General features: G+C 41.5%; 1 protein-coding gene across 1 annotated transcript in view; it reads left to right on the forward strand.

The window, feature by feature from the left end:
- Positions 1–1323: 1323 nt before the first annotated feature.
- LOC103259288 (retinitis pigmentosa 9 protein) overlaps positions 1324–11110 on the forward strand; it is a gene marked incomplete at its 5' end in the record, with an annotated part of 23727 nt that continues 13940 nt past the window's right edge. Inside the window, 2 exons of the mRNA XM_021711766.1 lie at positions 1324–1368; positions 2923–3052. Of these exons, the coding sequence (XP_021567441.1) occupies positions 1324–1368; positions 2923–3052 (175 nt within the window). The remainder of the gene's footprint in view (positions 1369–2922; positions 3053–11110) is intronic.

The following is an 11110-nucleotide window of genomic DNA, read 5'->3' on the forward strand; positions in this document are numbered from 1 at the left end:
GCTGTGGCAGTTTCTTAAAATAAGACAGCATGACACTTGCCACGTTGTATGACTCTTCATTTCAATGAAGATTTCTCTGTAGCATGTTACACTGTTTGATGGTGTTTTACCCATGGTAGGACTTCTTTTACAATTGGAGTCAGTCTTCTCCAACCCTGCCGCAGCTTTATCAACTAAGTTTATGGAATATACTTAATCCTTTGTTGCAGAAACCTGAAATGTCCTGTTGTCATGCCTCCTCCTTCCTTCATTTGTTGGTCCATTAGGAATTCACAATTAAAAGCCAAACTCCCATGCTATATTTGATAATCAGTAGTGTGTTGGGGGACACATCTCATCAATAAGGGCACCTGCATAATGAACATTTGTATACCTAACCCTGAATTGTACCCCACATCTTTAAAATAAAATAAAAAAATTAAAGGATAATCAGTAGTGTGTCAATCTTAAAAATGAACATGAGGATCTGGTGCTGATTTTCCAAGTCTGGAATCCAGCAGCCCTTTCTGGCTGTTTTGGCAGCTAGAGAAAAGTGCAAACGAACTGGGAGCACAGACCCAGTTTGTGTCAAGACTCTGGGGGACTGAGAGCTCTGTTGGTAAAAGAAAAGAAGCTCCTGCCTGCCCCCCCATGGTCCCTTCATGTACTGACTTTAGCAGCATTTGGTACTGCATGAGGCCCAGTAACTGGGCACGAGCAGGGATGCTGTCCCTCCCTTACCCCCCACCCCCAGTCAGACATGGTCAGCTCTGATCTGGAGGGCGGTCAGAGAACTGAGGAGTACTCTGGCTCTGTGTAGGGAAGGCAAATGGGAGGATCTGGAGCTGGGCGATGGAGACCTGTGGGTGAGGGCTCCCCTGAGACAGGCCCGTCCCCTCAGCTCTGCTGTCCTCCCCTATGTTCCCCAGACCATGTGTTGGGACAGATTGTACCCCCTACCCCCAGGGACCTGTTCATTGTTGAGTACGTGGACATTGTGCTAGGTCAATAACCTGACAAAACCATGATGGCATTTTGGCACTAGACTAGCCCATGGGGCTTCCTGTGACACATTCTTTCGGTTTCCCTTCTCCCCAATATAAACTCATTGTGCTGAGACAGCAGGTTAACTATTCTTTCAGTGAATTTCAGTTCTAGATCCCTGCAGGATAGAGTACAGCATCAGTTTGTTTATAGGGGATCCTGAGTGCTGGGCATTTTTTATTTACTGTTTTAGATATAATACAGTTTTCACTTTTTACTAAGAATATCCTTTTTATTCTGACCTGGCTGCTACCTTTTGTTCATTAAAGTTTGCTATGTTCCCATTAACGTGGTTGATGTTTTTTGTCTTCTAGTTATGAAAAACCTCCTCCTGGGCTTATCAAGGTTAGTGTGAAGTTTGTACTCTTGATTATTCCATTAGACATACTTGTAGACTCAGTAACTTGTTACAAAAAATGCTTACATAAGGCTTAAATCTCCTTTTATGAAGACCCTGTTTCTTCCCTGCAGATGCCAGATGTGTCATAATTTTTGGCTTTGTCAAAATTACATCAGCTGGATTGCCCTTCTCCAAGGAACGAATGCAGGCCCTCATAGAGCAGTAAACTCTCAGGAGATCCAAGAGCCCATCCAGTCCAGCCTCCTTCAGTGCAGGGATCCCTCCTCAGCTCCCTGGCTGTGGTGTCAGGAGTTTCTGTACGAGGGAGTCAGAGTGACAGGCAAAGGCCAAGAAAACTTTCTGTGTTGGATAACTTTCAGTGAATAAAAGAAAGAATCTTAAAACACATACTACTATGCAAATTTAATATTTATGGAAACTTGGAAAAAGTTCAGAAAGTTAAAGAAGTGATATAGCACATATGTGGCTGTAAAATGTGACAGTGGCCTTCAAGGTATAATAAACTATTTTAATATAACATGCCATTTTAATTATTCCAGGAAATCATGTTTACTTTAATTCTTATACCTTGTCTCATTTTGCATGTTGAGACAGTGAAACATTTTTTAAAAAGCTTAGAATCTAATAATTTACATCAAAATGTGGAGCTTACCAGTTATTCCGATACGGACAGATTTGTCTGCTTCACCAGTAACTTTAGTCTAAGAACATCAACGTTGTTTTTCTTTTTTTTTTTTTTGAGTTGGAGTCTCACTCTGTCACCAGACTGGAGTGCAGTGGCCACTCCCGGCCACCGCAGCCTCGACCTGCTGGGCTCCGGCGATCCTTCTGCCTCAGCCTTCCAAGTAGCTGGAACTACAGGCGCACGCTACCATGCCCGGCTAATTTTATTTTTGATTTATTGCAGAGATGAGGTCTCGCCAAGTTGCCCAGACGGGTCTTGAACCCATGGGCTCAGGCAATCCACTCACCTCAGCCTCCCAAAGGTGCAGGATTACAGGCTGAGCCACTGAGCCTGGCTAATGTTGTTTTTCTATAGTTCTTCTTCTGGTACATTTGCAACCTGTTTTTTTGATCAGGTATAATTTGTCTTTCTAGTTCTTTTTTTGAGTCAGAGTCTCACTCTGTCGTCTAGGCTGGAGTGCAGTGGCACGCTAACTGCCACTGTAGCCTCAACCTCCTGGGCTCAGGCAATCCTGCCTTTGCCTTCCAAGTAGCTGGGATTACAGGCACATATATAGCACCTGGCTAATTTTTTTTTTTTTTTTAATTTATTGCAGAGACCAGGTCTTGCCAAGTTGCCTAGGCTGGTCTTGAACCCTTGGGCTCAGGGAATCCTCTCGCCTCTGGCTCTCAAAATGCTGGGATTATAGGCGTGAGCCACCACTCCACCTCTTTCTAGTTCTTGAGGGGTAATTAAGATGACACTGAGACCCACAGCCCAGGAGGAAGCCAGGTGGTGGTGGGCCTAAAAGCAGGCAGGAGCAAATCTCAGTGCTCTTTTCCTGTGTTGTTTATACCTTGTTTCCTTTGTTTAGGAAGATGAGACTAAGCCAGAAGACTGTATTCCAGATGTACCAGGCAATGAACACGCCAGAGAGTTTTTGGCTCATGCACCAACTAAAGGACTTTGGATGCCACTGGGGAAAGAAGTCAAAGTTATGCAATGTGAGTGTAGGACAATTTCATGCCACAGTCCATCAAGTTATATGCTGCAACCTACAAAGTATTTACTTTTTAAACTTGTTCTCACCACAATCCTCTTAAAGCCATGCCACATTCTCCATTTTGTAGACCTGTGTATGTTAGTAAGTGTCCCAGGGAAGAGGTCATGCAAAGCTTTCACTCTAGGGCTTCTATTCTAAGTCAAGCCATCATTCCTCAGGGCTATTACTACCTTGGGAGGACATTCTTCAGTAAAATTTGTGTAACAAGAAGGACATTCTGTGGTACAGATACTATGGAGTGAGGGATGAATTGGAGGGTGGGTCTCTTTGGGCTTGCCTACATTGATCGCCCTCTGTCAGTAGTGCTTTATCCATGTAACCCAAGGGAAGCCACCACAGGCCACAGAGTTGGAACTGCTCAAGTAGAGCACACCCCCCGCACACCCCCCGCCCCACCATAGCAGCAACACATTCATGTGCATAAAATGCACTCTTCAAAAGGGTAAAGCTCTTCTAGTTGGTTATGTTGATGTTTATCTCCACATGTCTTAACCTCATTCTTGTGTTGTTGCTCCTTAATTTTTCAGGTTTAGACATTGTTGACTTGTACCTTGGAAGACGAGAATGTACTTCTCTCTCCCACTCTCACCACACACATGCACCCTACTAGATCTCATTTTCCCAGTAGTGATTATACCATAGCTTTAGTTAGATATGTCTTAAGTATCTATTATGATAATGTTCAGCAGTGAATCACATCCTGCAACTTGTCCCCCCTCCCAAAGTCAGTGGTTGTTCTTGTTGTTTTTGAGTTTTGTTAGTTATTGTTTTTGCTTTCCATGTACTGATCTCTAATTTAACCTCAAATTGCTCTCCAACTTCGAACTTAAGGTCTTCAACTGAAATATTTGCGATATTCTATCAATTTCATCTTTCTGAAGATGGCTGCTTCCTCATGTTTATTATTCAAGGATCTCCCTCATATATTATGACTGAATGTTTGTGTTCCTTCCATAATTCATATGATGAAGCCCTAGTCTCTAATGTGAGGATATTTGGAGATGGGGCCCATGAGAGGTGGTTAAGATGAGGTCATGAGGTGTTATGATGTGATTACTGCCTTTAAGAAGAGATATTAGAAATCACTTTTACTCAAGGGAGCTCATGCATGTGCCTTCTGTCTCTTCCCCTGCCCCCTTTTCTTCCTCTCAGTCTTTCTGAGCCATGTGAGGACAAATCAAGAGAGCAGTCAATTGCAGGTCAGGAAGAGAGCTCTCACCCGAAACCCACCATGCTGGTTCATCCTGATCTCAGATTTTAAACCTCCAGAATGAGAAAATCAGTTTCTGTTGTTTAGGCCACCAAGTGTATGGCAGTTTATGACAGCCCCAACTGACTAAGACACCATCATTCTGCAAGTTTCCTTAGCTTTTCTCCTATCATTTTACAATGTCATGAGTCTTGTCTTCTTGTTCTCTTATGTTTTAATGAATCCTAGGACAATTTCCTTCAAGAGGGTTTATAGGAGATATAATTTTCAAGACTTTCCTTTTCTGAAAATGACTTTATTATAGTTTTTTTTTTTTTTCTTGAGTTGGAGTATCACTCTGTCACCCAGGCTGAAGTGCAGTGGCATGCTCATGGCCACCACAGCCTCGACCTGCTGTGCTCAGGTGATCCTTTCACCTAAGCTTTCCAAGTACTAGAACCACAGGCATGTGCCATCTCGCCAGGCTAATTTTTTTATTTATTGTAGAGACGAGGTTTCACCATGTTGCTCAGGCTGGTCTTGAACCTCTGCGCTCAGGCAGTCCTCTTGCCTCTACCTCCCAAAGTGCTGGGATTACAGGCATGAGCCACTGTGCCTGGCAGTATTTTAGATTTTTAAAAATTGCCAGGATATCACATTCGAAGTTAAAAATCAGTTTCCTTTAGAATTTTGAAGGTATTGGTTCATTATCTTAATATTTCTAGAATTACTGTTGAGAAGTCCAAAGTATTAATAATTCCAGTTCTCAATCTTTTCATAAGAATTTTTTTGTTTTAAGGAGTGACCTCTCACAGAAACAAAGATCCGAGTATCACATGTTCTCACTCATATAATGGACCTTGAACATCCAATGTAATACTATAAGAAAATGACTTACGGTACTGGGAAACTATGGAGGGGGAGGGGGATGGGATTAACAGTAGCAAATATCTATCTGGGGATTGGAAAACACCTCTTATCAACAGGGTGCCTGAATGAAACGTAATTGTACACCTAACCCTCAACCATACCCCACAAAACCATAGTAAAAAATATTGCTTAATTAAAAAAAAAAAAAAGACTATAGACAAGGAGAGGGAAAAAAAATTTTTTTCTGGTAGTGTGTTGCATCTTCTTATCCTAGTGTTTAAAATATCACAGTGGTGAACCATTTCAATCTGGAAATGTATGACTCTCTGTTAAGAAATTGACAAATTATTTGTGTATGTGTTTGCAGTTCTGTTCTTCAGATAGTAGATATCCTGGACTGATTTTCTTTTATCTTTTTTTTTTTTGAGTTGGAGTCTCACTCTGTCGCCCAGACTGGAGTGCAGTGGCCGCTCCCGGCCACCGCAGCCTCGACCTGCTGGGCTCCGGCGATCCTTCCGCCTCAGCCTTCCGAGTAGCCGGAATCACAGGCATGCGCTGCCACACCTGGCTGATTTTTTGATTTGTTGTAGAGATGAGGTCTCGCTGCCCAGGCGGGTCTCGAACCCGCGGGCTCAGGCAATCCACTCACCTCAGCCTCCCAAAGGCACCGGATTACAGGCTGAGTCACCGAGCCCGGCTCTGATTTTCTTAATTATTTTTTTCTCCCATTATTATCTCGTATGGCTATTTTTCTCCTTTCTAGAATATTTCTTCAACTTTATTTATCAGTCATTCTATTAGATTTTGCATTTTTGTTCTCATATTTTAAAAATCTCCTTTTAGTTATCTGAATTTTCTTTTTCATAGTATGCTGTTCTTGTCTTACAGTTATACTCTTATCTATCTAAGGATATTAATCTCCATAGGAATGTGTGAGTATACACATACCCTCACACATTCCTATGGAGATTAATGTCCTTAGATAGATAAAATATATATTTATTTATTTTATTTTCCTTGTGATGTCAGTTTGCTTAATTTGTCATCTGTTTTTTTTTTTGAGTTGGAGTCTCACTCTGTCGCCCAGACTGGAGTGCAGTGGCCGCTCCCGGCCACCACAGCCTCGACCTCCTGGGCTCCGGCGATCCTTCCGCCTCAGCCTTCCAAGTAACTGGAACTACAGGCGAGCACTACCATGCCTGGCTAATTTATTTGATTTATTGTAGAGATGAGGTCTCGCCAAGTTGCCCAGGTGGGTCTCGAACCCATGGGCTCAGGCATTTCACTCACCTCGGCCTCCCAAAGCGCGGGATTACAGGCTGAGCCACAGAGCCCTGCCTGTCATCTGTTTTTATAGGGATCAGATATCTGATCATCTGTGTTTGCCTGTTTTATTCATTATCTATTATTGTATAGCGAATTGTGCCAAGATTTAGAGACTTGAAACAAAAATATTTATTATCTCACAGTTTTTATGGATCAGGAATTCTGGAACAGCTTAACTGGGTGGTTCCAGCTTTGGAATCTTGGAGTAAAAAATTTATTTTAGAATCTTGGAGTAAATGTGAGAATTTGCTACATAAGTATACTTACTGCCTAAAAGCAAGGCTTGAGTGTCTAAGGAGCTCTCTCCCCCTTCAGTAGTGGAAAGTAGTACTTTTGTATCTCTTATCTCCCCTCCCTTTCTCCCTCTTAGCAGTGCCCAATGTCTGTTGTTCCCACCCTTGTGCCGTGTGCCTAATGTTTAATGCCTACTTATGAATGAGAACATGAGATATTCATCTTGTATTTATGTGATTGTTCACTTAGAATGATGGTCTCCAGCTGTGTTCATGTTGCTGCAAACATCATGATCTTGTTCTTTATGGCTGCATAGTATTCCATCATGTATATGTATCATATTTTCTTTACCAATCTACTTTTGATGGGCATTGGGGTTGGTTCCATGTTTTTGCTATTGTGAATAGTGTTACAATACACATGAGTGTAGGAGTCTTTTTGGTAAAGCGATTTGTGTTCCTCTGGGTATATTCCCAGGAGTGGGATTGATGGGTTGAATGGTAGTTCCCTTTTTAGTCCTTTGAGAAATCTCTAAACTGCTTTCCACAAAGGTTGAATTGCCTTACATTCCCATCAACAATGTATGAGTGTTCCCTTTTCTCTGCAGCCCCGTGAAGATTTATGCCCTGTAGATTTATGACTTAATATTATCCATCCTGATCGGTGTGAGATGGTATCTCATAGTAATTTTGATTTGCATTTCTCTAAGCATTTTTTCATATGTATGCCTTCCTTTGAGAAATATCTGGTGTATGTCCTTTGCTCACTTTTTAATGGGGTTATTTGGATTTTTTGCAAATATTTTTTCTCATTCTGTTGGTTGTTTTTTTACTCACTTGATGGTTTCTTTTGCGGTGTAAAAACTTTTTAGCTTGATAATGTCTCACCTATAAATTTTAGTTTTTGCTGCATTTGCTTTCAAGGACTCAACCATGAATTCATTGCTTAGGCCTATGTCCAGGAAGGTGTTTTCTAAGTTTCTTCTAAGATTCTGATAGTATGAAGTTTCACATTTAAGTCCTTGATCCATTTTGAGTTAATTTTTGTATATGATGATAACGTAGGAGTTCAGTTTCATTCTTCTGCATATGGTTAGCCAATATTCCCAACACTATTTGCTAAATGTGGTTTCCTTTTCCCAAAGTTTTTGTTGCTTTGTCAAAGATGAGTTGGTTGAAGATCTGTGGTTGTATTTCCAAATTCTCTGTCCTGTTCCATTGGTCTATGTCGTATTTTTGTACCAGTATCATGCTGTCTTGATTATTGTAGCCTTGTGGCAAAGTTTGAAGTCTGGGAGTGTGATGCCTCTAGATTTGTTCTTTTTGTTGAGGATTGCTTTAGTATGAATTTTAGTATTATCTTTTCTTGGTCTTTGAAAAATGATGCTGGTAGTTTGATAGGGATTTTGTTGAATCTGTAGATTGTTTTTGGTAGAAGCATCTTGATAATATTGATTTTTCCAACCCATGAGTATGGAGTGTTCTGCCATTTGTTTACGTCATCTTTGATTTGTTTGAGCAGTGTTTTGTAGTTCTCATTGTAAAGATCTTCACTTCTTTGGTTAGATGGATGCTGTGGTATTGTTTTGTGTGTGACTGTTGTGAATGGGATTGTGTTTTTGATTTAGTTCTCAGCCTGCTTGTTGTTGGTGGATAGAATGCAGCTGATTTTTGCACATTGATTTTTGTATCCTGAGACTTTACCAAAGTTGTTTATCAGTGCAAGGAGGTTTGTGGGTGTCTAAGACGTTTTCTAGGTATAGGATCATATCATCTGTGAAGGGGGACAATTTAACTTCTTTTCCTATTTGTATACTCCTAATTTTTTTTTCTCCTGCCTGATTTCTCTGGCTAGGACCTCCAGTACTATGTTAAACAGGAGTGATGAGAATACACATGCTTGTCTTGTTCCAGTTCTCAGGGGAAGTGTTTTCAGCTTCTGCTCGTCAAGTATGATGTTGGCCGCAGTTTTGTCATCGATGGCTCTTACTATTTTGAGGAGAATGTTCTTTCACTTCCTAGGTGTTTGAGGGTTTTTAATCAAGAAGGAATGTTGGATTTTCTGCATCTATTGAGATAATTGTGTGATTTTTGGTTTTATATCTGCTTATGTGGTGGATTACTTTATAAATTTGTATATATTGGGCCAGACTTGCATCCCAGGAATGAAGCCCACTTACTTATGTTGAATGATCCTTATAATATGCTGTTGGATGGAATTTGCTATCTTGTTGAAAATTTTTGCATCTATGTTCATCAGAAAAATTGGTCTGAAATTTTCTTTCCTTGTTGGATCTTTGCCATTTTGGGGTGTCAGGATGATATTGGCTTAACAGAATGAACTAGGAAGGATCCCATTCTTCTCAATAGGATTAGTATCAGTTCTGCTTTGTACATCTTATAGAATTCAACTGAGAAATCTCCTGTCCCAGGCTTTTTTTGGTAAGGAGGTTTCTTATTACTGAGTCAACTTCTTGGATGGTTATTGGTCTGTTTAGGATTTCAATTTCTTTCTGTTTCAATTTTGGGAGGTTATGTATTGCCAGAAATTCCTCCATTTCCTCTAAATGTTCTAGCTTACTTGCATACAGATGCTCGTAGTAACCTCTGATAATCTTTTGTATTTCTTTTTTTTTTTTTTTGAGTTGGAGTCTCACTCTGTCACCCAGACTGGAGTGCAATGGCCGCTCCCGGCCACCGCAGCCTCGACCTGCTGGGGCTCCGGCAATCCTTCCGCCTCAGCCTTCTAAGTAGCTGGAATTACAGGTGCGTGCTACCATGCCTGGCTAATTTTTTTGATTTATTGTAGAGATGAGGTCTCACCAAGTTGCCTGGGCGGGTCTTGAACCCGTGGGCTCAGGCAGTCCACTCACCTCAGCCTCCCAAGGCGCGGGATTACAGGCTGAGCCACCGAGTCCGGCAATCTTTTGTATTTCATCAGGATTGGTTGTAACATCATTTTTTATCATTCATGTATTTATTTTTTAAGTCGGTGTCTCACCCTGCTGCCCAAACTGAGTGCAGTGGCACAATCATGACTCAGCACAGGCTCAAACTCCTAGTCTCAAGTAATCTTTCCACCTCAGCCTCTCAAGTAGCTGAGACTGTAGGCACGCATTGCAACTCCTGGTTAATTTTTTTTTTTTTTGTCAGAGTCTTACTCTGTTGTCCAGGCTGGAGTGCAGTGGCATGCTCATGGCCACTGCGGCCTTGACCTGCTGGGCTCAGGTGATCCGTCAGCCTCAGACTTCCAAGTAGCTGGAACCACAGGCATGTGCCACCATGCCAGGCTGATTTTTTAATATACTGTAGAGATGAGGTCTCGTCATGTTACTCAGGCTGGTCTCGAACCCCTAAGCTCAGGTAATCCTCTCACCTCCACCCCCCAAAGTGTCTGGATTACAGGCATGAGCCACCATGCCTGGCTTAATTTTTAAAGTTTTTTTGTAAAGCCAATGTCTTGCTACATTGCCCAGGCTGGCCTTGAACTTCTGGGTTCAAGGGATTCAAAGTGCTGGGATTACAGGCATGAACCACTGTGCCCAGCCTTACTTGTATTTATTTGAATTTTCTCTCTTTTTTTGTTTAATCTGGCTTGGGGTCTGTCAATCTTTATTATCCTTTCCAAGAACCAACTTTTTAACGTATTCATCCTTTGTATGATTTTTCTGGGCTCTATTTCATTTAGCTATGATTTTATTTTGATCATTTCCATTCTCTAGCTAATTTTGGGTTTGGATTGTTCTTATCTTTCCAGCTTCCTTAGGTGTGAGGTTAGACTGTTTACTTCAGATCTTTTTTTTTTAATGTGTACTTGCAATACTATCAACTTTCCATTTAGTGTCACTTTCATAGTATCCCAGAGTTTTGGTATGTTGTATATTTGTTTCTGTTTGTTCCAGGAGTCTTTTTTTTCTTTTTGAGACAGGGTCTCACTCTGTTGCCCAAACTGGAGTGCAGTGGCATGATTACAGCTCACTGCAGCCTCTACCTTCTGGTCTCAGGAGATCCTTCTGGTTCAGCCTCCTGAGTAGCTGGGATTCCAGGTGCGTACCACAACACCTGGCTAATTTTTGTATATTTTGTAGAGATGAGGTCTTACTATGTTGCCTAGGCTTGTCTCGAACTCCTGGGTGCAAGCATTCCTCCTGTCTTGGCCTCCCAAAGTGCTGGGATTACAGGAGTGAGCAACTGTACCCGGCCAGTTTCTAGGAATATCTTTATTTCAGTCTTGATTTCTATGGTTTTTTTGTTTTGGTTTGGATTTTTTGTTTGTTTTTGTTGTTGTTGTTGTTGTTGTTTGAGTCAGAGTCTCACTCTGTTGCCCAGACTGGAGTGCAGTGGCCGCTCCTGGCCACCGCAGCCTCAACCTGCTGGGCTC

The sequence above is a fragment of the Carlito syrichta genome, unplaced genomic scaffold (genome assembly GCF_000164805.1).
Source record: "Carlito syrichta isolate Samal-C Ts95f unplaced genomic scaffold, Tarsius_syrichta-2.0.1 Scaffold85561, whole genome shotgun sequence".
Lineage (NCBI taxonomy): Eukaryota > Metazoa > Chordata > Mammalia > Primates > Tarsiidae > Carlito > Carlito syrichta.